Consider the following 25,727-nt stretch of genomic DNA (forward strand, 5'->3'; position numbering starts at 1 on the left):
ATCCTTCCACCTCAGCCTCCCGACTAGTAGCTGGGGATTATAACTGCATGCCATCCTACCTGGATAATTTTCTAATTTTTAATTTTTTTTTCAAGAGATAGGATCCAGGCTGGTTGTGGTGGCTCATGCCTGTAATCCCAGCACTTTGGGAGGCCGAGGCAGGCAGATCACTTGAGGTCAGGAGTTTGAGGCCAGCCTGGCCAACATGGTGAAACCCCATCTCTACTAAAATTACAAAAAGGAGCCAGGCATGGTGGGGGGGCGCCTGTAGTCCCAGCTACTTGTAAGGCTGAGGCAAGAGAATCGCTAGAACCCGGGAGGCGGAGGTTGCAGTGAGCCAAGATCGGGCCACTGCACTCCGGCCTAGGCAACAGAGAAAGACTCCGTCCCCCACCCCCGCCACCACACACACACAAAGAGATAGGATCTGGCTCTCTTCCCCAGGCTGGAGTGCAGCGGTGTGATTATCACTTACTGCAGCCTTGACCTCCTGTGCTCAAGCAATTCTCCCAAGTAGTTGGGAATACAGACACCTGTCACCACACTCGGCTAATTTTTTAAATTTTTTGTACAGACAGGGCCTCATTTTGTGGCCCAGGCTAGTCTAGATCTCCTGGGCTCAAGTGATTCTCCCTTCTCAGTCTCCAGAGTTGTTAGGATTATAAGAGCAAGCCACCACACCCGGCTGTGGGTTATAAATTCTGTCCCCCTCCAACAAGCAAATAACAAACAAACAAAAAAAACCCACACTCAGTCACAGAGTGACCTGAGTCTTAGTAGTAGCATTTTAATGGCAGCAGCCCCAAGAGGAGAGTGAGAGTCTGCTCTGCCCCCGGAGCAGGGGGCTTGGGCTTGGAGGGGCCATCCCAGCAGACCTAACCATCCACCTCCTTCCACTGAACTGAGGCCAGGAAAGTGCGGATTTCCATGGGTTCCAGCGTGATGTTGGCCGGGTCCAGCTGGTAGGGAGTTTGGTGGGGTGTGGGGCCTGGAGAGGTGTGGGGGAAGGAGGAGTGAGGGGGTGCAGACTTCCTCTGACTTACCCCACTATGCTTCCTCCCCTGGTTCTGGACACAGCTGCACATCCCCGAATCTGTCTCCAGGGCCTCAATCCCAGACTCCTAACCTGCTTCCCCAGCCCTGAATACACTCCCAGGTCCAATGCCTGGCCACTGTCCTCATACCCTCAATCTGACCCCAGGGGTGATGGACACCCTCCCAGAACTAGACACGAATGGGGATTTTCAAATCTTGTTCTAGGGAATAAACACCACCCACAAACCTCAAGACCCATTCCCAGTTTGCCGTACCCATTTCAGATCCGTTAAGCCCTAACCTGGATCTGGACTCTGCCCCCATACCCTCATGATCCTTTTGGGTCCTGGCCAACATCGCATGCCTCACACATTGCCCCCACCTGCCGGCCCCAGGTAAGACTCCACCCTTCCCTACCCCTGACCAGGGCCCCACCTGTGTTTGTTGTCCACTTGAGCCTGGAGGCTGCCTCACGGAGCTGGTTGGCCACCAGCGTGGTCTCCTGCAGGCGGGTGATGGTGAAGGTGGAGAACAGGTCCTGCGGGGAAGGGGATGGGCCCAGATGAGTTGGAGCAAAGCCAGGTTTCCCTTCTCTCCCTCTTTCTTGCCTCTCTCCGATCTCCTTCTCAATTCTGCCCTTCTCACCCTCAAGTTCAAGGTAACGGGGGCGCTCAGGTTACGTCCGGAATCCTCTCCCACGGCAAACTGGTGCTCCAAGCGCAGCAGCAACATCTCGGGGCCCCAGCTAGCCAGTGTGAGCAGGTGCACCGAGGGCGGCAGCTCCCTGCGCAACCCGGAGAACTGCGGGAGAGACGGCGGGGCTGAGTTTGAGGGGGCGGGGCCTGGATGGAGAAGGGCGGGGCTGAGCCAGGTCAGGAGGCAGGGCTAGGTTGTAGGGGCGGGGTTTCGCCGGAGAGGGGTAGGCTCAGCCGAGAGGAGAGGCCAGGGCCGTGACAGGGAGGGCTGAGCCAATGGGGAGATGGGTCGGTCCTAAGCTTAGGGTTCGAGTTCCGACGGAGTAGAACTGATGTGACTTGAGACTCTGGGAGTTATGGCGGGGCTGAAGCCGCGGGGCGGGGTGAGGCGGGACAGAGCCTGGGGGAGGTGAGAAGGTGAGGGCGGGAGCGGGGTTAAAGTGAATGGACGGGGCCGGAGGTGAGGAGGTGGTTTAGGGGCCTGAGCTACAGCTGTGCCTCTACCACAGTCCAGGCGGGTTGGGAGGGGCGGGCACTGGGCGGGGACTGTCCTGGGGATGGGGCTGGCCCGAGGGTTTGGGGCTAATTAGGAAAATCTGCAACCAAACCCGGCTCCCTGGTAGACTTCATTCCGGTCCTCTCTGCCCACCCCGCTGCCCCTCACCTGCGTGCGCGGAGGAGCCCCGAGATTGTAGGCGGCGCCGCCACCCGGGGCCAGCACCACCTGCGGGGCCAGGACCTCCTGCTCGGCCAGGAGCCGGTGCCCGGCAGCTGCAGCCTGGGCTGTGTCCAGCAGCACCAGGTGGCGCCCTCGCACCCACGCCCCCGACCCGTTCTCCATTAGTGGCTCCGAAACTCCGCGTTCATCGTCCTTCAGCAGCCTTCGGTGCACCTGGGGGGAGAGTGGCCAGGAGGGGGTGAGAGTCGTGGGTTTGTGGGTGTCCTTGGGCTAGAAACTGGGTAAGGGCGTGTGGGAATGTCAAGAGAAATTAAAGGGTGGGAGGAACAGATGATGAGGTGAGGGTCTGGTAGGGCAACCCCAGCAGAGGCAGGATCCAAGTAGGCATGGGAACCAGGCCGGAGGGAGGTAAGTGCCTAACAGGGGGGCCTGGATATGGCATGTCAGAGCCTGGAGGGAGCCTGGGTAGGAAATGGAGAAAAACGGAGAGGAAAAGTCGCACATAGAAATGGAGTCCTCGGCCGGGTGCGGTGGTTCACGCCTGTAATCCCAGCACTTTGGAAGGCCGAGGTGGGTGGATCACCTGACGTCAGGAGTTCCAGACCAGCCTGGCCAACATGGTGAAACCCCATCTCTACTAAAAATATCAAAATTAGCCAGGCGTGATGGTGTGTGCCTGTAATCCCAGCTACTCGGAAGGCTGAGGCAGGGGAATCGCTTGAACCTGGGAGGCAGAGGTTGCAGTGAGCTGAGATAGCACCATTGCACTCCAGTTTGGACAACAAGAGCAAAACTCCATCTCAAAGAAAAGAAAAGAAAAGAAAAAAAGAAAAGAAAGAAACGGAGTCCTCAGCTTAGTGGGGCCTGAAAGCAGAGAACTGGGCCAGAAACAGCCTTCAAGGTCCAGCAGGGGGCCAGGTTGGGAGGACCCTGGCTCGGATGGGGCTCTGACCCACTCACCATGAGCTCCAGCGAGCCATCTCTCAGGCTGCTTCCCCCCTGGGAGCGGTCAGTCAGCACAGTCAGCTGCATCTTTCCATCCTGGGGGTTGAAGGGTGAGAGTGGAGGGCAGTCAACCCCAACCCCAGACAGCCTTGAGATGCTGCAGATAAGGGGTGATTCCCTTTCTATCGAGGTGGGGAGGTGCAGGGTCGGGGAGAGCTACCGTAATGTAAATCCGGGTGTTGACTGGATAGTAGTTTCCTGCCACGGGCTCCGTCTGGTTCAGTTTCCAGGTGGGTCGATAATCCCGCCTGCGGTTGGGGGTGAGCTGGTCAGGCTTGGGGTCTGGCTCCCCCGCTCTTTTTTATATTATTATTATTATTTTTGAGATGGAGTCTCGCTCTGTTGCCCAGGCTGGAGTGCAGTGGCGTGATCTCGGCTCATTGCAAGCTCTGCCTCCTGGGTTCACGCCATTCTCCTGCCTCAGCCTCTCGAGTAGCTGGGACTGCAGGCGCCCGCCACCACACCTGGCTAACTTTTTGTATTTTTAGTAGAGATGAGGTTTCACCGTGTTAGCCAGGATGGTCTCGATCTCCTGACCTCGTGATCCGCCCACCTTAGCCTCCCAAAGTGTTGGGATTACAGGCATGAGCCACCGTACCCGGCCTGGCTCCCCCACTCTTCACTCTCCCTTCATCCTCTGTCTCCAATGCTCATGTAATCAGCAAACTCCCCCATCAACCCTGGGCCCCAACACACCACAAACAACCCCCTCAGTGCTCTCAGTCACCCCCTACCTCCTCTCCAGGATCTCCCGGCCATTGCTGTCTGTGTAGAAGCGTCCCTTTGTCTCCAGCGGTGTGTCAAAACGGCTAATGACCTCCTTCCCCCAGGTGTCACTGTACCCAATGGGATGGCAAAGTTGTGAGCCTTGGATAAACCCCACTCTGCCCTTGCTTCCACACCCCTCTCCCAGCCTGTGCCACTCACCCCACAGGTATCGGCCCCACCGACCACTCCAACTCCAGATGCCGCTGTCCTGGGTACAGGCGAACCACCTGGGAACACCAGGCTGAGAAGTTCTGGTGCACCTCCTGCACCAAGGGCGTCTGCAGGCACACGGGTGAGGTGGGTGTCAGCCTGTACCTTAGCAGAGGTGAGTCCTACAAATGTCCCCTCACCCTGGCCATAAACCGCATTAAAGCCTACATCAGGGTCAACCTTTAGTCACTGCCACATAATTCTTTTTTCTTTTGAGACAGAGTTTTGCTCTCTTGCCCAGGATGGAGTGCAGTGGCACGATCTCGGCTCACTGCAACCTCCGCCTCCTGGGTTCAAGCAATTCTCCCGTCTCAGCCTCCCGAGTAGAGGGATTACAGGCACCTGCCACTATCCCCGGCTAATTTTTTTTTTTTTTTTTTTTTTTTTGAGACGGAGTCTCGCTCTGTCACCCAGGCTGGAGTGCAGTGGCCGGATCTCAGCTCACTGCAAGCTCCGCCTCCATCCCCGGCTAATTTTTGTATTTTTAGTAGAGATGGGGTTTCTATCCATGTTGGCCAGACTTGTCTCGAACTCCTGACCTCAGATGATCCGCCTGCCTCGGCCTCGCAAAGTGGTGGGATTACAGGCATGAGCCACCGCACCCGGCCTCTTTTTTTTTCTTTTTTTGCTTTTTTTGAGACAGGGCATCACTATGTAGGCACCTGATCAGCAAATGCTCCCACCTGGTCTTGAACTCCTGCACTCAAGCGATCCTCCTGCTTCAGTCTCCCAATGTGCTGGGAGTACAGGCATGAGCCACTGCACCTGGCTTGCCACATCACTCTTGAGTGTGGCATAAATGCCTCCTGTTCACCATTGCCCCATAGAATAGGATTCTAGCGTGGCACATGGCTACCTAGGATAAAGACTACATTGTCCAGTCTTCCCTGAGGCTATCAGTAGCTGAGTGACCACAGTTTGCCCCATAGAAAGTGATCCAAGTGGTGTCAACAATGTTCCTTGCTCCTGTCCCTCTGCTACTGACTCAAATACAGATGTGGCGGTTGGAGCTTTAGCAGCCATCTTGGACCATGAGGTGGAAACTGAATACTGGAGAAGGCAGAGCAATGAGATAGAAGAGGAAGTCCTGGGTGATTATGGAACTACCCCACCTTCTCTGGACTAACAGCCAGACTGTTTGTTAGAAGAAAAGAATCTTCTATCTTATTCTACTCACAGTTAATTTGGGTAACTCTGTTAGAACAGGCACAACTGTATATCCTAATACAGTGACCCAGATATGCAGACATTCATTTAAAAGGGACTCACATGAAATTCGAGGCTCTTGAATGTGAACAAATGTGAGTTTTGCCATCTATGAAAGTCAAACATCAATGAGAGGCCCTGGGAACCCCCTGTCCCTAGCCAGATGCACCCACAATCATTCACCCTGAGACTCACGCAAACCCAATCAATCCAAGGGTGGACTCTCAAATATCCACTCCAGATATAAGCTCCTCTTACTACAGACTTTGGTGAATTCTTCAAGCAGTGATATTTGGCTCTCCTGATTCACAGGCCAAGTGGGAATGCCCCACCCCCGATTTCTAAAACTAAGTATGTAAATGTCCACAGCGGATGAGAATGGCTTTGTATGTGTCCTACGGGGAGACTCTCATACAACCAGCCATGAATATCAACTCTATGGGAGGACCTTCAAATATTCCCCCCGCTGATCTGTGGGTCTTAGTCCACTGATCTGAAGGAAAAGTAAATCCTCCCCTACCCTCACGCTACACATGGCCCACCACCCTCCTGGGCTCCCTAACTCCCCCATTCCCAACTGCCCACTCATCATTCCTAGTCCCTGACCTTCACCAGGCGGATCTGAGCCCAGCGGCTCACAGGCAGTGGTTTCTGTTGGTTGGGTCTGAAGATGTAGGCACCTGAGGCCTGGTCACTTTCGTTGTCACCTACACTGGCGTTGTACCTGGGGATGGGGGAGGTGAGAGTCAGGTAAGGGGCCCTAGCTCCAAGCTGAGCATCACCACCCCACCCTCAGGCCTGGTGATCCTCCCTTACCAGAAGAAGGTCTGGCGAACAGGCAGTAGGAGTCGCTGATTCATGTTCATAATCTCCATCAACAGCCCTGTGTCAGGATCAAACGTTGCCCGGATGTGCTGGGCAGAGAAGGGTCCACAGATGGGTTTGTGTGTGTGTGTTTGTGTGTTTTGTTTTTTTTTTGTTCGTTTGTTTTTTGACACTGAGTCTCACTCTGTCGCCCAGGCTAGAGTACAGTGGTGCAATCTTGGCTCACTGCAACCTCCACCTCCCGGGCTCAAGTGATTCTCGTGCCTCAGCTTCCTGAGTAGCTGGGATTACAGGCGCCCGCCACCCTCCCTGGCTAATTTTTGGATTTTTAGTAGAGAAGGCGTTTCACGATGTTGGCCAGGCTGGTCTCGAACCCCTGACCTCAAGTGATCTGCTCGCCTTGGCCTCCCAAAGTACTAGGATTACAGGCATAAGCCACCACGCCCAGCTGGACCTTTTTTTTTTTTTTTTTTAAGACGCCCAGGCTGGAGTGCAGTGGCGCAATCTCAGCTCACTACAGCCTCAGCTCCCTGGGTTCCAGCAATTCTCCTGCCTCACCCTCCTGGGTGGCTGGGATTACAGGTGCAAGCCACCATGCCTGGCTAATTTTTGTATTTTTGGTAGAGACGGGGTTTTGCAATGTTGGTCAGGCTGGTCTCGAACTCCTGACCTCAGGTCATCCATCCGCCTTGGCCTCCCAAAGGGCTGGGATTACAGGCGTAAGCCACTGCACCCGGACTGGGTTTTTTTGTTTTGTTTTGTTTTGTTTTGAGACTGAGTCTTGCTCTATCGCCCAGGCTGGAGTGCAGTGGTGTGATCTTGGCTCACTGCAACCTCTGCTTCCCGGGTTCAAGCAATTCTCCTGCCTCAGCCTCCCGAATAGCTGGGACTACAGGCACATGCCACCATGCCTGGCTAATTTTTGTATTTTCACTAGAGACGGGGTTTCACCATATTGGCCAGGCTGGTCTCGAACTTCTGACCTTGTGATACACCTGCCTCAGCCTCCCAAAGTGCTGGGATCACAGGCATGAGCTAACGCGCCGGCCCCTTTTTTTTCAATTTAAAGTTTTTTTAGGGCCAGAACTTTGGGAGACCGAGTTGGGTGGATAACCTGAGGTCAGGAGTTTGATACCAGCCTGGCCAACACAGTGAAACTCTCTCTCTACTAAATTAAAAAAAAAAATTAAATTAAATTTGTTTTCTAGAGATGGGGTCCCACTGTGTTGCCTGGGGCTAGTCTCCAAGCCCTGGGCTCAAGCAGCCCACCATACCCAGCCATTCAACCTGATTTTCTCTTTTTTGTTTGTTTTTGACACAGAGTCTTGCTCTGTCCCCCAGGCTGGAGTGCAGTGGCATGATCACTGCAACCTCCCCGTCCTGGGTTCAAACGATTCTCCTGCCTCTCCCTCCAGAGTAGCTGGGACTACAAACATACACCACCACGCCCAGCTAATTTTTGTATTTTTGGTAGAGACCAGGTTTCACTATGTTGGCCAGGCTGGTCTCAAACTCCTGACCTCAGGTCACCTGCCCACCTCAGCCTCCCAAAGTCCTGGGATTACAGGCATGAGCCACCAGGCCCACCCCAACCTTATTTTCCATCTCACCACCTCTTACCACCTCCGTGGCCTTCCAGGGCTAGGGCAGTCAACCCCTTCCAGGTGCCGGCACTTCCACACTGGCTGCCTACAATCTGTTCCCCACAACAGCCAGAGCACACCTGTGATACCCTAAGTCCCATCAAAGCCCTCCTCTGCTGCAGACCAGGGCTTGGGCATCTGATGTGTGAACCACAATGCCAGAACTCACAAGACTTTTAGAGGCCTGTGGGAATGTTTTAACTTCTTTTCTTTCCTTTTTTTTTTTTTTTCAGACGGGGTCTGGCTCTGTTGCCCAGGCTGTGGAGTACAGTGGTGCAATCTCGGCTCACTGCAAGCTCCGCCTCTCAGGTTCACGACGTTTTCCTGCCTCAGCCTCCTGAGTAGCTGGGACTACAGGCGCCTGCCACCACGCCCAGCTAATCTTTTTGTATTTTTAGTAGAGACGGGGTTTCACCGTGTTCGCCAGGATGGTCTCGATCTCCTGACCTTGTGATCCACCCGCCTCGGCCTCCCAAAATGTTGGGATTACAGGCATGAGTCACTGTGCCCAGCCTCTTTTCTTTCATTTTAATAAAAATATAAAAAAGATGTTTTCTTCCTAACATGAACAGTCCAACTACAAAACTTCTTTTATTTTATTTTTTGAGACAGGGTCTCACTTTGTCACCCAGGCTGGAGTGCAGTGGCATGATCTCAGCTCACTGCAACCTCTGCCACCTGGGCTCAAGCAATCCTCCTTCTTCAGCCCCCAAGTGGCTGGGATTACAGACATTACCACCACGCCCAGCTAATTTTTTGTATTTTTTGTAGAGACTGGGTTTCACCATGTTGCCCAAGCTGGTCTCAAACTCCTGAGCTCAGTAGATCCACTCACCTCGGCCTCCCACGGTGCTAGAATTACAGGTATAAGCCACCATGCCCGGCCTATTTTATTATTATTCTTTTCAGACAGGGTTTCGCTCTGTTGCCAGGATGGAGTACAGTGGGATAGTCACAGCTCACTGCAACCTCAAACTCCCCAGCTCAAACCTCCCATCTGGGCCTCCAAATTAGCTGGGACAACTCCTGGGCTCAAGTGATCCTCCTGCTTCAGCCTCCCAAAGAGCTAGGCTTAGACACATGAGCAACAATGACTGGCAAAAGCCAAAGTCTTCCTTTTGGTCCTCAAGGTCTGACCTGTCACCCGTTCACCCTGCTTCAGCCACACTGGGTTCCTTGTGGCTCCTGGGATTCTGCACACTCTCCTGCCTGAGGGCTTTTGCGCCTGTTATTCTCTCCCCACCTGGATCTCTCTTCCTCCAAACAGCCACATGACTCCTTCCCTCAGGTCATATCTTAAATGTCACCTTTATCAGGAACACATTCCCTGAAAACTGCAAACCACCACCTGCCTCCAGCTCTGACCTATCTGTCAAGTGTCACCCATGATCACACTGGGTCCTCATAACAATCCCAGGAAAGGACACTGAGGCTCCGACAAAGGTCACTTGCTCAAGGACACACAATGATTGGAGTGGTGACAGGAGGTCATGAGCCTAGGAACCTGCTGACCCAGAGTCCACACAGCTTACCATGACACTTCAAATTTGTCACAGGAAAGGGGATTGAAATGGGGTCTCACCTCATTTTCGATGGTTAAAGCAGGGGACCAGGATCTCCTGGGGATGGGCTGGGGTGTGCGGGCCTGGGGCTTCCAACGAGGCACCTGGGCTACTGAATAGGTGCTGAAGCCCAGGGCAGGCAGTGAGGCTGAGAACAGCAGCTCCGGAGGGTGCGCCTGACTGTCTGAGCTGGGATATATCACCACCTTGGATAAAGGAGGAGGGAAACTGAGTCAAGAGTACCCACGGAAAGCCATACATGCATGGAGACAACAAACTCAAGGAAGGAAAAGAGTCCTGAGATGGGGAAAGGAAATGGAGGTGTGTGTGGTAGTAGGGGGACAGTCAGATTCCAAGGAAATGATTGCAGAGAAGATTCACCAGGTGGAAAAAAACCCACTGGGAGGGCAGAGAGACTATGGAGTGAAGGAGTGAAGTAGGGGAGTGAAGGAGGAAGTAGGGGAAGAAACCCTCGAGGCAGGTTCTCAGGAGAGGAAGAGGTTTGGGGGAGGACGTTTTCTGGAATGAAGGAGATGTCCATAAACAGCAATAAATTTTCCTGGGGGAGCAGGGTATTAAAATGGGGGACCAGCCAGGCATGGTGGCTCATGCCTGTAATCCCAGCACTTTGGGAGGCCGAGGAGGTTAGATCATGAGGTCAGGAGTTCGAGACCACCCTGACCAACATTGTGAAACCTTGTCTCTACTAAAAATACAAAAATTAGCCGGGCGTGGTGGCGCATGCCTGTAATCCCAGCTACTCGGGAGGCTGAGGCATGAGACTCACTTGAACCCGGGAGTCGGAGGCTGAAGTGAGACGAGATCACGCCACTGCACTCCAGCCTTGGTGACAGAGCGAGACTCTGTCTCAAAAAAAAAAAGGGAGGACCACTCACAGGAGGCAGATGTTCCCAAGGGGAGACTGATATTAAGGGGCAGAGGGAGAAGATACAAGAGCGGGGAAGAGATATGTATGAGTGGGAGGTATTCATGGAGGCAGGCGGTATCCATGAGGGCGACGAGGAAATGCCCATGTGGGAGGGGTTCCAGCGGGGGAATATTCGTTGTCTGGGCTCACATCGCTGGGTACTGTCCTGCCATTGGGGTCCTTCACAACGAAAACGCCTTCGCTGACCGGCAGCCGTACCATCCAATTCACCTTCCGCCCCAGGGGATTATAAACGATGACCTGGAACTGGGGGGGCGGTCAGAGAGGGCACGGGTCACAGCAGGCCTTCTCCAAACCCACCCACTTTGCACAGAAATGCCCCTGGGTGGTCCTGGTACGGTCACAGCCCATCACGCCAAGCCCCCTCGAGATGCGTTGGTCTCTGTCCTGACCCAGCGTCGCAGCCCACGTAATTTCACTCCAGTATAGTCCTCCAAAAACATTTTCCAACTACCTCCTCTAAAGCCCATCTGCCCAAGATCCACCCCTCCCGTCCCGGCTCACGCGCGCCGCCGTCTGGCTGAGCGGGCAGATGCTGATGTTTAGCTGTCGGCAGAAGGTTAAGTGATCTTTGAAGCCTCTGAGCCGCGCCAACGCGTTGCTCAGGAGAACCTGCGGAAGAGCGCAAAGGGACCAGTGGGTTCTGGACGCCTGGCCTATCTGACTCCTTCCCTCTCCTCTCCGGCTCCGCCCCGTTCCGGTCTGTGTCCCGCCTCCCTCAAGACTCGCCCCACAAGCCCTTCTAGCCCAGCCCTGCTGCCCTTGACTATGCCCCATAGCTGTCTCCGCCTCCTCTTGCCCACGCCCCGCCTCCTTTTCCCCTCCAAGGCCCCGCCCCGTTACTGAATCTTTCCCTGCCTCCTACAAGCCCCGCCCCCACGAGCCCTTGTAGCCCGCCACACCGCTCTCGGTTACACGTCACACCTGTCCCTGTCCCTTCTTTCCCAGGCCCCGGCCCCGCCCCTTCGTGTCTCCACCCCCATGTCTCCCAAGTCCCGTTCCGCGCACCTCGCAAGACCCCCAGCCTGCAGCAAGCTGGCGTGCGTAGTCGTCTGCCACGTGCTGGCGGGAGGTGCCACTGACAGCGTCGTGATGCTGGAGCACGGCCATCGCCTTATCTGCTCATAGACAATGAGTCCGGTGAGGTTCTGGAGGACTCAGCTCGGACCCCAAGGGGAAGCAAAAGGTCCGGTGCTGGTGGGCAGGGTTCTTAGAGGCTTTAAGAAGGAACTCGAGGACGGCCGGGCGCGGTGGCTCACGCCTGTAATCCCAGCACTTTGGGAGGCAGAGGCGGGCGGATCACGAGGTCAGGAGATCAAGACCATCCTGGCTAACACGGTGAAACCCCATCTCTACTGAAAATAGCTGGGCGTGGTGGCGGGCACTTGTAATCCCAGCTACTCGGGAGGCTGAGCCAGGAGAATGGCGTGAACCTGGGATGCGGGGCTTGCCACCGCACCCCAGCCTGGGCGACAGAACGAAATGGCGTGAACCTGGGTGGCGTGGGCGCCACTGAACCCCAGCCTGGGCGACAGAGCGAAACTCCGTCTCAAAAAAAAAAAAAAAAAAAAAAAAGAAGGAACTCGAGAAGGGGCGGCCTGGGGTGGTTTCCAGCTTCAGCCGCAAACCTCTTCCTCTCTTGGGCCCAATGCTTACTGAGAGGTGCACTGTCTCCTGAGCCATAGGGTCCCACGTTGGCCGCCAGGCCCACCAGCGCCTCCAGCTGGTTGCACACCTGGAGGCAGAGGGGTATGTTGGGGTGCCCAGGTCGGGCCTCGGGGCTGTGTGCCCCCTCTAGCCCGGCTCCTACCCACCTGCAAGAAGTTGTAGCTGAGGCGCTCGTAGCGTTTGAGGGCCGGCCGACTAGAAAAGTAACCGGTCCAGAACTGGTGGGGGCCATCGGCGTAAGGGAAGAAGTCGTCATGTTTCACTGACCTACAGCGGCAGGGGCATTGAGGGCAGGGTCATGACCCACGGGGCATGCCAACCCCCCCAAGCTCCCCAGTTTCCCCAAATACCAGGTGAGGTTGGCCTTGTTCAGCTCCCAGAGGTAACAAGCGGGGGTGGAGTAGAGAACATGGACACTGCTTCCTTTTGCCTGCTGCTGGGGGAGGCGATGGAGTGAGCCCTCGGGAGTCCGCACCTTCCCGGGGGCCCACACTTCCACACATGTGTGCACATTCATGCATCCCATAGGTTCAGTTTCTCTAAATACACATTTGGTGGCCAAGCCAATGGTCGGATGTGAAAATGAATTTTGGCTGAAGTCAAACATGACCACTAGCCTTTTTTTTTTTTTTTTTGAGACGGAGTCTCACGCTGTTTCCCAGGCTGGAGGGCAGTGGCGCGATCTCGGCTCACTGCAAGCTCCGCCTCCTGGGTTCACGCCATTCTCCTGCCTCAGCCTCCTGAGTAGCTAGGACTACAGGCACCCGCCACCGCGCCCGACTAATTTTTTGTATTTTTAGTAGAGACGGGGTTTCACTGTGGTCTCGATCTCCTGACCTTGTGATCCGCCCGCCTCGGCCTCCCAAAGTGCTGGGATTACAGGCTTGAGCCACCGCGCCCGGCCAACCACTAGCCTTTTTAAAAAGGATTTCGGAGATGCAAGAATAAACCTGAAATTTTACTAAACTTTTACAATAATTCCAACTTTATTATTAAAAACTTTTGTGGAAAAACTAAGTGTGACATTATAGGGCAGGAATAATCGTTTTGCAGGACAATCAGATTATTATCAAAAGACACAAATTTTTTTTTTTTTTTGAGGCGGAGTCTCGCTCTGTCACCCAGGCTGGAGTGCAGTGGCCCAATCTAGGCTTACTGCAAGCTCCACCTCCCGGGTTCATGCCATTCTCCAGCCTCAACTCCTGAGTAGCTGGGACTACAGGCACCCGCCACCACGCCCGGCTAATTTTTTGTATTTTTTAGTAGAGACGGGGTTTCACCGTGTTAGCCAGGATGGTCTCGATCTGACTTTGTGATCCGCCCGCCTCAGCCTCCCAAAGTGCTGGGATTACAGACGCGAACCACTATGCCCGGCCTAGACACAAATTTTTTTTTTTTTTTTTTTTTTTTGAGACGGAGTCTCGCTCTGTCGCCCAGGCTGGGGTGCAGTGGCCAGATCTCAGCTCACTGCAAGCTCCGCCTCCCGGGTTCCCGCCATTCTCCTGCCTCAGCCTCCTGAGTAGCTGGGACTACAGGCGCCCGCCACCTCGCCCGGCTAGTTTTTTGTACTTTTTAGTAGAGACGGGGTTTCACCGTGTTAGCCAGGATGGTCTTGATCTCCTGACCTCGTGATCCGCCCGTCTCGGCCTCCCAAAGTGCTGGGATTACAGGCTTGAGCCACCGCGCCCGGCCTAGACACAATTTTTATAATGAATGGAGGTGCACTTTCACCTGAGCGAGGTGGAGGAAGAAGAAAGTGACCTATATGAGGAAAAGGATGTTTGTTTTGCACGTGCTGTGTCCCCAGTGTATACAGTAGGTACTCAATAAACTTTTTTTTTTTTTTTTGAGACTGAGTCTCACTCTGTCGCCCAGGCTGGAGTGCAGTGGCACGGTCTCAGCTTGCTGCAACCTCTGCCTCCCAGGTTCCACCGATTCTCCTGCTTCAGCCTGCTGAGTAGCTGGTCTTATAGATAAGTGCCACCACGCCCAGCTAATTTGTCGTATTTTTAGTACAGACAAGGTTTCACCGTGTTAGCCAGGCTGGTCTCGAACTTCTGTCCTCAAGTGATCCGCCCACTTCAGATTACAATCCCAGCACTTTGGGAGACCAAGGTAGGCAGATCACTTGAGGACAGGAGTTTGAGACCAACCTGGCCAACATAGGGAAACCCTGCGTCTATTGAAAATACAAAAATTAGCCAGGGTTGGTGGCACATGCCTGTAGTCCCAACTACTTGGGAGGCTGAGGCAGGAGAATCGCTAGAACCCAGGAGGCAGAGGTTGCAGTGAGCCAAGATTGTACCACTGCACTCCAGCCTGGGTGACAAAGCAAGCCTCTAGCTCAATAAACAAACAAATAAATAAATAAATAAACTTTTAAAAAGAAAAAATAAATAAAAATAAATGACATAAAAGAGCTGTTTTGGTGAAATAGCAGTGCAGGGAGCGAGTGGAAGGTGGGGATGGAGATTGCACTGCAGTGAGGACAAGATTGACGGGAAGGGGTGCCTGAGATGGGAGAGGGGAGACAAGTTTCTGTGCTGATGAGAGTGACTGTGCACACAGCCACAGCCACAGGCCACTTAGTGCGAAACACTAACACATCTGTATTGGGTAAAATGATAACTGCCCAAAAGTGTCCATGTCCTGATCCCCAGAAGCTATTACTACGTTAGATTACATGGCAAAAGGGGGATTAAGATTACAGATGTAATTGAGGTTGTTCATCAGCTAAACTTAAAGTAGGGAAATTAGGCCATACAGTGGCTCAAATCTGTAATCCCAGCACCTTGAGAGGCCGAGCGGGGTGGATCACGAGGTCAAGAGATCGAGACCGTCCTGGCCAACATGGTGAAACCCTGTCTACTAAAAATACAAAAATTAGCTGTGAGTGGTGGCACGCGACTGTAGTCCCAGCTACTTGGGCGGCTGAGGCAGAAGAATCACTTGAACCTGGGAGGCAGAGGTTGCAGTGAGCTGAGAGCACGCCACTGCACTCCAGCCTGGGCGACAGAGCAACACTCCGTCTCTGAATAAATAAATAAATTAAAATGTGGAAGAGGGAGGCAGAAGAGGTGAGAATGAGAGAAAGGGATGTGATTACAGAAACAGGGTCAGAAAGATGCTGTGTGGCTGGCTTCGAAGATGGAGCCAAGAAGAGACTTTGAATGTGGGCAACTTCTAGATGTTGGAAAAAGCAAGGAAATTGTATTCTCTCCTAGAGACTGCAGAAAGAACACAGCCTTGCCAACACCTTGATTATAGCCTGGTGAGACTCAGGCTGGAATTTTTTTTTTTTTTTTTTTTTTGAGACAGAGTCTTTCTCTGTGGCCCAGGCTGGAGTGCAGGGGTGTGATCTCGGCTCACTGCAACATCTGCCTCCCGGATTCAAGCAATTCCTCTGCCTCAGGCTCCCAAGTAGCTGGGATTACAGGCGTGCACCATCACAGCTGGCTAATTTTTGTATTTTTAGTAGAGACAGGGTTTCACCATGTTGGTCAGGCTGGTCTTGAACTCTTGACCTCGTGATCTGCCCGGCTCAGCCTCCCAAAGTGCTGGGATTACAGGTGTGAGCCATCACGCCCAGCCTCATGCTGGACTTCTTACCTACAGAACTGTAAAACGATGTATTTCCATTGTTTTGAGCTGCTACGTGTGTGGTCATTTGTTATAGAATGACCACAATAGAACAATAGAAAACAAAGACAGCACTGAGAGCTATGCACATGACACAAGGCCCCCGGATGCAAGTGCACATGTGCACAAGGGTACCACAGGGTAGGCACACTGACCTGCGCGTTTACCAGCCGGATGAGCTTGTCAAGGTTCTTGAACCACATGTTGGCGTTCTCATACTGGAAGTCCGAGCCCATGGTCATCACAATGTGGTTGGTGCGGTAATGCCGGCCCTGCAGGCAAGAGGGGAGTCCTGAGGCCAGAGGATCCTGGGCCATCCCTGTGTATGGCTGTGTTTTGATGTATATGGGGTCAAGGATGTTGGGTGCACATACAGGCATGGGTGGAGGTATGGCACATGGGAGCGTGGGGACACAGATAAAAGTAGCCACCGGTTGTTGAGCAGCTCTCTTGGACCCACTACCTAGAAGAGGGCATCCAAGCACCATGCCATGTTATCTCTTGCCCAGCCTATGCTATCTCTTCTAATGAGGAATGCACATAAATCCAGGAGGAGGGCCGGGCGCGGTGGCTCAAGCCTGTAATCCCAGCACTTTGGGAGGCCGAGACGGGCGGATCACGAGGTCAGGAGATCGAGACCATCCTGGCTAACACAATGAAACCCCGTCTCCACTAAAAATACAAAAAAATTAGCCGGGCGTGGTGGCGGCGCCTGTAGTCCCAGCTACTCGGGAGGCTGAGGCAGGAGAATGGCGGGAACCCGGGAGGTGGAGCTTGCAGTGAGCCGAGATCGCGCCACTGCACTCCAGCCTGGGCGACAGAGAGAGACTCTGCCTCAAAAAAAAAAAAAAAAAAAAATCCAGGAGGGGGGCATGGTGATGGTGAAGAGAATAGCATCTTCCTCCAAGGGGCATGAGAACATAATTACAGGGGCTCACACTTGTAATCCCAGCTGCTCAGGAGACTGAGGCAGGAGGATCGCTTGAGTCTAGGAATTTAAGACCAGTCTGGGCCACATAGTAATACCCTGTCTCAAGAAAAAAAATATTAATCTGAAACAATTTTTTTTCTTTTTTTTTTCTTTTTTTTTTTTTTTTTGAGACGGAGTCTCGCTCTGTCGCCCAGGCTGGAGTGCCATGACCGGATCTCAGCTCACTGCAAGCTCCGCCTCCCAGGTTCACGCCATTCTCCCGCCTCAGCCTCCCGAGTAGCTGGGACTACAGGCGCCCGCCACTTCGCCCGGCTAGTTTTTTGTATTTTTTAGTGGAGACGGGGTTTCACCGTGTTAGCCAGGATGGTCTCGATCTCCTGACCTCGTGATCCACCCGTCTCGGCCTCCCAAAGTGCTGGGATTACAGGCTTGAGCCACCGCGCCCGGCCGTTCTTTTTTTTTTTGAGACAGAGTTTCACTCTGCTGCCCAAGCTGGAGTGCAGTGATGTGATCTCGGCTCACTGAAACCTCCACCTCCCAGGTTCAAGCGACTCTCTTGCCTCAGCCTCCCAAGTAGCTGGGATTATAGGCATGCACCACCACACCCAGCTAATTTTTATATTTTTAGTGGAGACAGGGTTTCGTCATGTTGGCTAGGCTGGTCTCGAACTCCTGACCAGATGATCTGCCCGTCTCGGCCTCTCAAAGTGCTGGGATTACAGGCATGAGCCACTGCATCTGGCCATCAATTTTTTAAAAAAAGGGAAAAAAAAATTTTTTAGGAGACCATGTTATGCCAGGCATGGTGGCTCACACCTATAATCCTAGCACTTTGGGAGGCCAAGGCAGGAGGATCACTTGAGCTCAGGAATTTGAGACCAGCCTGGGCCACATGGTAAGATGTTGTCTCTGTGAAAAAATAATTTTTTTTACTTATAAAAGTGTTAAAGGCAGGCCGAGTGCGGTGGCTCAAGCCTGTAATCCCAGCACTTTGGGAGGCCAAGGCGGGTGGATCACGAGGTCAGGAGATCAAGACTATCCTGGCTAACATGGTGAAACCCCGTCTCTACTAAAAATACAAAAAAAAACTAGCCGGGCGTGGTGGCGGGCGCCTGTAGTCTCAGCTACTTGGGAGGCTGAGGCGGGAGAATGGCGTGAACCCGGGAGGCGGAGCTTGCAGCGAGCCGAGATCACGCCACTGCACTCCAGCCTGGGAGACACAGCGAGACTCCGTCTCAAAAACAAACAAAAAAAAAGTGTTAAAGGCTGGGCGCGGTGGCTCATGCCTGTAATTCCAGAACTTTGGGAGGCTGAGGCTGGTGGATCACAAGGTTAGAAGTTCGAGACCAGCCTGGCCAATATGGTGAAACCCCCTTTCTACTAAAAAGACATAAAACTTAGCCGGGCGTGGTGGTGGGCACCTGTAATCCCAACTACTCGGGAGGCTGAGGCAGGAGAATTGCTTGAACCCAGTAGGTGGAGGTTGCAGTGAGCTGAGATTGTGCCACTGCACTCCAGCCTGGGCGACAGAGTGAGTCTCAAAAAAATAAAAAAGGAATTCTCAATAAAAATGTTAAAAATAGACTGGGCACAGTGGCTCACGCCTATAATCCCAGCACTTTGGGAGGCTGCGGTGGGCAGATCACCTGAAGTCAGGAGTTCAAGACCAGCCTGGGCAACATGACAAAACCCTGTCTCTACTAAAACTACAAAAATTAGCTGGGCGTGGTGGCGGGTGCCTGTAATTCCAGCTTCTCAGGAGGCTGTAGCAGGAGAATTGCTTGAACCTGGGAGGCAGAGGTTGCAGTGAGCTGAGATCACGCCACTGTACTCCAGCCTGGGTGACAAGAGCAAGACTCTGTCTCAAAAAAATAATAATAAATAATAAATAAATAAGAATGTTAAAAATAGAGGCCAGGTGTGGTGGCTCACACCTGTAATCCCAGCACTTTGGGAGTCCGAGGCAGGCAGATCACTTGAGCTCAGGAGTTTGAGACCAGCCTGGACAACATGGTGAAACACCATCTCTACTAAAAATACAAAAAATTAGCTGGATGTGGTGGTGTGCGTCTGGAGTCCCAGCTACTTGGGAGGCTGAGGTGGGAGAATCGCTTGATTGTAGGAGGTGGAGGTTGCAGTGAGCCGAGATCGTGCCACTGCTCTCCAGCCTGAGTGACAGAGCAAGATTCCAGCTTAAAAAAATTAATTAATTAAAAATAAATTAAAAGTAAAGAGGCATGGTGGCTCACGCCTGTAATCCCAGCACTTTGGGAGGCCAAGGCAGGTGGATCACTTGAGGTCAGGAGTTCAAGACCAGTCTGGCCAACATGATGAGACCCCAGTGCAAAAATACAAAAATTAGCTGGATGTGCTTGTTTGAACCCAGGAGGCGGAGGTTGCAGTGAGCCGAGATCGCACCACTGCACTCCTTGAGACAGAGTAAGACTCTGTCTCAAAAAAATTAAAAATAAAGATAACGTGTTAGGGCGATGCCTGTACCATGGGAAGGGCTCATTGCTTTGTATATACCGGACTTGAAGGTTCTGGACACCAGGGTTACCTGGGCAGTGGCCACATTTAGGAAGTAATCGACCAGCTCCTTGGCGTTGTACTCGGGGCTGCGGGGGTCCTCTACCACTGGCTGATCGACACACAGCACATCCCAGCACAGATTCATTGGCGGGTTGTAACCGTTGGGAAGTACACCTGCAGGTCACACCAGGTTCAAGGGGTGGCCCATCACCCAGACCTGCCGTGGTTTCAAAGCCTGCCATGTCCCACCCAGGATGGGCTTCAGAATTTGCATCCCAGTGCAAAAGGAAATGCAGAGACTTTGTTCCCAGAATATAGAAATTCCAGGACAGTGACAGCAGAGCAGATATTAAGCCCAGGGCCCTTCTGAGTGTGTGGCACCATGGCTGGCCCTGCCCTCACCAAGCCCCCTCACCAGTGAAGAGGTCCGCGGTCGGGGGCTTCAGGCTGGCACTGGCCCGCCACACCTGCTCCATCTCTAGCTTCTGCATCCGTACCCGCTTATCTTGATAATCAAGGCGCCCGAAGAAGAAGCCGTCAAAGCCCATCTGGGGATGGGGGAGGAAAAGGCAGTGTGAATTAGCGCCCAGCCCTCTCACCACCAAACTCCCCTTTGCTTGGGAGGGACAGGTCAGAGCACAGGTTAAAAAGCAGAGCTAAGTCAGTGTGATGGCTCTTGCCTGTGATCCCAGCCTTCCGGGAGGCCAAAGCAAGAGGATCACTTATACCCAGGAGTTTTTGAGACCAGCCTGCACAACACAGACAGACTGTCTCTACAAAAAACTTAAAAATTAGCCAGGCGTGGTGGTGCGCTCTTGTAGTCTCATCTACTACGGAGGCTGAGACAGGAGAATGGCTTAAATCCGGAGACTGAGGCTACAGTGAGCTAGGATTGCACCACTGCACTCCAGCAGGATGATAGGGATGTATCAACAAAACAAAACAAAAAAACGTAGGGCTGAAACAGAGCGGCCTCCAGCTTATTTCCAAGCTTGGGGAAGTTTCAGAACTCACTACCCTGGGCTAGCAGGGAGAGGGCGGGTCCAACATCAGAAACCAGGTTCACCTCCCCAGCGCTGTCAAAGCTCAGAGCAGGCCTGACTCCAGGAATGAGGTTCCCCCTTCCACAACCTGAGGATGGATGGGGTCTGAGCACAGGTAATGAAGCTGTTTTTAAGGCAGCCTAGGCATCCACTTGCCACCCAGTTTAGGGAGGAGCCATGATCCTAGCTAGTGGGTGGGGCCAGAACACGAAGGGGGGCCTATTAGGGGAGAGGGTGGAGTCAGCCGGAGCTGGGTCCGCCTGGAGCTGGGCATAGCCGGCTGAGGCCAGAGCTCAAAAGTCACTGGCCTTATGGCCTCACTCAAGGGGCAGGGCTTCAACAGGCTTGGGCCTGGTCCTTGTGAGATTGCAGGGAGAGGGCGGGGTTTGAGTGGGCGAGGGAGGAGCCAGAGTGAGTGAAGAGGTGGGCCCAAGAGAGGTCCCGGGTCGCACCTGCGCAAACAGCGAGGCCTGCTCCCGAGAGTGGCCGAAGGGGTCAATGTGCCAGGCCACACGGGGTCGCCCGTCACTGCCAAATGTGTCCTCCAGAAAGCGCAGCCCGAGTGTCATCTGGTCCACGATGGCACCGTAGTGGGTGGCTGCCTCATCGTTCATCACCCAGCCACCGTTGGCGAACTCCAGGCGCCCTGTGCCAGGACAGGCAAGGTCGGGGTCAGTGGTCACAGCCAGGAGTGGGACCAGGGTGGGTGATACTGGGAATGTGAAAGCCTGCCTGTGCACTCATTTCTGGCGGAAGGAGAAGAGGGGTCGCCCCCAGGCCATAGTTCCCAGATAAGGGAAAGAGGCCCCCCTGCATGGCAGGCTTCCCAGAGGATGCATGGCAGATGGGGCCTTGTGGGATGTATAAGAGTTCTCGGCCGGGCGTGGTGGCTCACGCCTGTAATCCCAGCACTTTGGGAGGCCGAGGCGGGTAGATCATGAGGTCGGGAGATCGAGACTATCCTGGCGAACACGGTGAAACCCCGTCTCTACTAAAATACAAAAAATTAGCCGGGCGTGTTGGCGGGCGCCTGTAGTCCCAGCTACACGGGAGGCTGAGGCAGGAGAATGGCGTGAACCTGGGAGGCGGAGCTTGCAGTGAGCGGAGATCGCACCACTGCACTCCAGCCTGAGCGACAGAGCGAGACTCCGTCTCAAAAAAAAAAAGAGTTCCCCAAATGGAGAGTCCAGGCAGGCGGAGCGATATGCATGTTGCACAACTTGCACATGGCATGATAAAATCTAAGAAACCAGAAATGCAGAAGCAGAAGCTGGACTGGGCTTCCTCTTTTCACTTCCTTGGGGCAGACTCACCCTGGCGCACAAGGTCTCGCACGACTTCCCGCATGGCATTTGTCTGCTGGTGCCACCAACGGGAGAAGAAGGCAATCTCCACGTAAATGAAGCGACGGGTGGAATCTGCCAGCAAGGCAGAGATGACTGAGTCCAGGATGTACTGCACACCGGCGTGCTGGATGTCATTCTTGACTGTGGATAACAGGGATAAGGCTCTCAGGGCACAGCAGAGCCAAGGGGGTTATTCCTAGACACAGGAGCCCAAGTCCTGGATCTTAGGGTGACACTGGCTCCACCCTAATGTCCAGGACCCAGAAGGGATTACACGGACCATGGGGATCCCAGGGACCAGTCCCCATCCTCTACTCACTTCCATAAAAGTACTGGTCCACGGTTTTGAGCCAGCCTACGTCATCATGTGTGTGAGGCACCAGGTGCACGTTCAGCATGTTCGGCTGCACTGTGGGGCATGTCTGCACAGGGACCCCAAACACACATACCTTGTCAATAACCCTGGATGTCAGGGGCTGCAAAGTAAGTCTTGATCTAGAGGTGAGGGACTCAGAGAGGCCTGATCTCGCCTTTGTGCCGAGGAGGCCAGGCCCTCCCAGGCAGGACACACACATACATAGTTGTGCTCACAGATACAACCCCCACTTTGCACAAACCCATAGGGCAGCTCTCATTCACACTCTGGGAAAACAATAATAGAAGTAGCTGACGTTTGTTCAGCACTTGCCAACAGCAGACGGTCACCCTGGGAGGTGGGGTGATGTTATCCTCAGTTTCCAGATGAAGGCACTGGGACTCAGAGAGGATAGGTGACTTGCCCAGCGTCACACAGTTAGGAAGTGGAAGAACTAGGCTGGAATTTCAGGCAGACTCTAGAGTCCCAGCTCTCAGCCCGCACCTCCCCCCACACATACACTGCTCACCTCCTGCCACCTCCTGCCCCTCCAATCCCACAGTTAAGTGCAGGCAAAGTCCAGGCAAGCATCCCGGAGACACAGAGGCAGGTACAATCAGACACAGTCCCATACTCAGATGCGCACAGCCAGACCTCGCAGTGACACAAAGCACGCACTAAGACCACACTGTCATATCATCAGCCATTCACTAGACACCCGCAGGACAGACCCACCCACACCTCTAGACTGTATTTGGTGTTTCACTCTGCCTCCTGTACGTTTCCGCTCGGAGGCCCCACTCACCTCGTATCCCCCGGCCCGAGCACCGGGAGCCGCCAGCAACAACAAAAGGAAAAAGCAGAGAGGCGGGAGCGGTGGCCGCAGGGCGCGGGAGATGGTCCAGGGGCCTGCTGCGTCCAGGCAGCCGCGAGCGCTGACCCCCGCAGCCGGCGCGTAGGCACCCATGGCTCAGCAGCTTCCTCCTGGGGTTCCACGGCCCTGGAAAGGCCGAGCAAACGCCCCGCCCCGAGACCCGGCCGGGCCAATCGGGGGGCAGGGGCGGGGCCAGGGCGCGGTCTGGCGGCTCACGGGACAGAGGCTGTAGCACTCGGCAATCCCGGGGGTCCTCATAGGAAGGTAGGAAAATGCCACCCTCAGGGCACTTGTTGGGCTAAAGGTGACTTTGACGTCTCACGGGCTATAACGAGTCTTACAATGCTTGGAATCCTGGAAGGACCTAGCTTGCCTAAGAGGAGGATTTGATAAGAGTCCTATACTGTGGGGATTGGGACGTTGGGTAAGTACCCTTGGAGTACCGGGGATGGGATCCAGCCTGGTTGAGAAGGATCCCTGGGTGTTCCGGAGAGGAAAGGGGGTCTGATAAGTGGGGAAAGACCCCGAGTCTTTCACGCCTTTCCCAATTCCTACCAGTTCATTCTCTGATAGAAAACAAAGCCCAGGCCAGGGGCAGTGGCTCAAGCCTGCAATTCCAGCACTTTGGGAGGCCCAGGCTGGTGGATCGCTTGGGTCCGGGAGTTTGAGACCAGCCTGGGCAACATGCGTTGTTTTGTAGAGACGGGTTTGAAAACACAGAATTTGTAATTTTACACAAAATGCAAAAATACAAAAATTAGCCGAGTATGGTGGCACATGCCTGTAATCCCAGCTACTTGGGAGACTGAGGCAGGAGAATCGCTTGAACCTGGGAGGCGGAGGTTGCAGTGAGCTGAGATCAAGATCATGCCATTGCACGCCAGCCTGGACAACAAGAGCAAAACTCTGTCTCAAAAAAACAAAAATAACTGGGCATGGTAGCACGCATGTGTGGTCCCAGTTATGTGGGAGGCTGAGATGGGAGGATTGCTTGAGCCCAGGAGTTTGAGGGTGCAGTAACCAGAGATTGTGCCACTGCACTCAGCCTGCATGGCATATCTTTTTTTAAGAAAAAAAGAAAAAGAAAAGGAAACCAAAGCCCAGATTATCTAGGTCATCAGGGCCATCTGGTCAGTTGCCAGAGGGCAGAAGTCACTGTCTTGTTCCTAGCACCTGACTTAAGACACAAAGTTTATGAAGTAAGCAAGCGAACAGCCAGAAGTCTCCAGACTGGGGCTCCACACCAGGCCTATGGAGCTAGAGCCCTTTCCCCCAGCTAGAAGGAACGCCCCAATGAACAGAAGAGGCTGACAGCCAGAGTGAAAAACTTTATTATTAACAGGCGACAACAAGAAAGCAAATGAATACCCTTAGAACATGGACAGCATCTCCCCCAGCAGCAGGCAGGGGAAAGGAGGCAGGAGGGGTAGGCCTAGGGTGTTCCCTAGGAAAGGGCCAGGTTCCCTCCATCCAGCTGGAGGCACTGAGACGGCCTCATTCAGGGAAGTCCAGGATGGCAGCTGAGGGCAGCAGGTTGAGCAGCCAAAGCCCAGGCCTAGTGGATAAACAGGGTCCAAAATGTGACCTTTCTAGGCTGATATCACCACGGGGGCGTCATGGGCTGAGGATTCTGCAGATAGGACATCACCACGGCAGAGATGGACAGCCTGAGACAGGAGAGAGGTGTCAGTCCAGGATGGGCAGGCTGGAGTCCCCCCACCCCTTACTCAAGAGTCACTCGTTCTCTAGGCCAAGTCTCACATGAAGCTACTCATCATTTGCTTCGTGTCCTCCGAGCTCCGAGAGTTGGCAAAGCTGATGAAGGAGCAGTAGACAGCGACCCAAGCACACCACTTCAGCTGGGGAAAGGTAGGTGGGTGGGCAGGTCAGTGAAAGGCACAACAATGAGTCCCGAAGCCACCTTTCCAGACACCAGATCTTGCCCACTGATTCCATCTGATGCAGCTGGGACCTTGCCCCCCGGAACTCCTCAGTCCCACCTGCTCATGGCATACTCCAGATACATGGTTTCTAGTCCTACTGCCTGGACTGCGTCTCTCAGGGCCAAGACTCTGACATCCCACATGCTTAAGACCCTGCCCCTTTCCACGAGTCCCCTCCAAGTTGCTTCAAAGCCTGGCCCCACCCGCAGACCAATCTGCCACATCCCCGCCCTGACCCGAATTCTTGACTTCACCAAAGACTGGGGCTTTCTTGGCCCAGCGTCATCCCAGCCCCACTCCCGGCCGATCTCAGGTCCTGCCTCATCAGCAATGACAAGACGCCCGGCTTCATTCCAAACCCGCCCCCGGGCCTCGTTCTCAGGTCTAACTACACCCACAGAAGCTCAATCCCGCCCACCTTAAGCATGAGGCCGCACATGCTGAAGATCATGCCCAGCAGGTTCATGTAGTCCGGCGTCGGGTCGTCCAAGGCCGGGTTACATTCGCTGGGCGGGGGCTTGTACCTGCGACAGGCTCGAGGGTCAGGGGCGCTCAGGTCCTGTCCCCGGGATAGACAGCCGCTTCCCAGGGCCCCGATCCACACCCCCAACCCGAACCCGTGGCCACGACGCTGGCGTCCTCACCTAAGCACTTTGTTCGGCCTCCGTGGGTCCGACATATTGTTAGTAGACATAGCGAGTCGAAGGCCAGGTCACGCCTCTTCCGCTGCAGAAATTGCAGCTTCCGGCGTGCAAGCTGAGGGCGGATTTTAGAGTCACACCCGAGGCCCTCACATTTCCGTTCCTCATGACAGAGGCT

General features: G+C 54.0%; 2 protein-coding genes across 4 annotated transcripts; both read right to left on the minus strand.

Annotated features, from left to right (window-relative positions):
* Positions 1-762: 762 nt before the first annotated feature.
* MAN2B1 (mannosidase alpha class 2B member 1) lies at positions 763-23,099 on the minus strand. Of its 3 annotated transcripts, none has more exons than XM_045379891.3 (24): positions 22,897-23,099; positions 22,056-22,158; positions 21,704-21,877; positions 20,843-21,036; positions 19,763-19,895; positions 19,376-19,521; positions 16,040-16,156; positions 12,596-12,678; positions 12,392-12,512; positions 12,234-12,312; positions 11,586-11,695; positions 11,082-11,189; positions 10,707-10,823; positions 9,649-9,834; positions 6,415-6,512; positions 6,205-6,322; positions 4,342-4,460; positions 4,149-4,250; positions 3,575-3,662; positions 3,370-3,450; positions 2,395-2,622; positions 1,681-1,836; positions 1,471-1,573; positions 763-988 (listed from the first exon to the last, which is right to left on the minus strand). In XM_045379891.3, the coding sequence occupies exons 1-24, from the start codon at positions 23,056-23,058 to the stop codon at positions 876-878; spliced, it is 3,039 nt and encodes a 1,012-aa protein (XP_045235826.2). In that variant the 5' UTR covers positions 23,059-23,099; the 3' UTR covers positions 763-875. The 3 variants fall into 3 exon arrangements, with proteins under 3 accessions (XP_045235826.2, XP_005588178.3, XP_073882130.1); XM_005588121.5 differs by having other exon boundaries at positions 12,596-12,681; XM_074026029.1 differs by lacking the exon at positions 19,376-19,521.
* Positions 23,100-24,278: 1,179 nt separating this feature from the next.
* Positions 24,279-25,614, minus strand: WDR83OS (WD repeat domain 83 opposite strand). Its single transcript, XM_005588128.4, has 4 exons — positions 25,553-25,614; positions 25,327-25,432; positions 24,727-24,824; positions 24,279-24,632 (listed from the first exon to the last, which is right to left on the minus strand). Exons 1-4 carry the CDS (start codon positions 25,600-25,602, stop codon positions 24,566-24,568), a joined length of 321 nt encoding a protein of 106 aa, XP_005588185.1. The 5' UTR covers positions 25,603-25,614; the 3' UTR covers positions 24,279-24,565.
* Between the last annotated feature and the right edge of the window lie 113 nt (positions 25,615-25,727).

Source organism: Macaca fascicularis, chromosome 19 (assembly GCF_037993035.2).
Source record: "Macaca fascicularis isolate 582-1 chromosome 19, T2T-MFA8v1.1".
Lineage (NCBI taxonomy): Eukaryota > Metazoa > Chordata > Mammalia > Primates > Cercopithecidae > Macaca > Macaca fascicularis.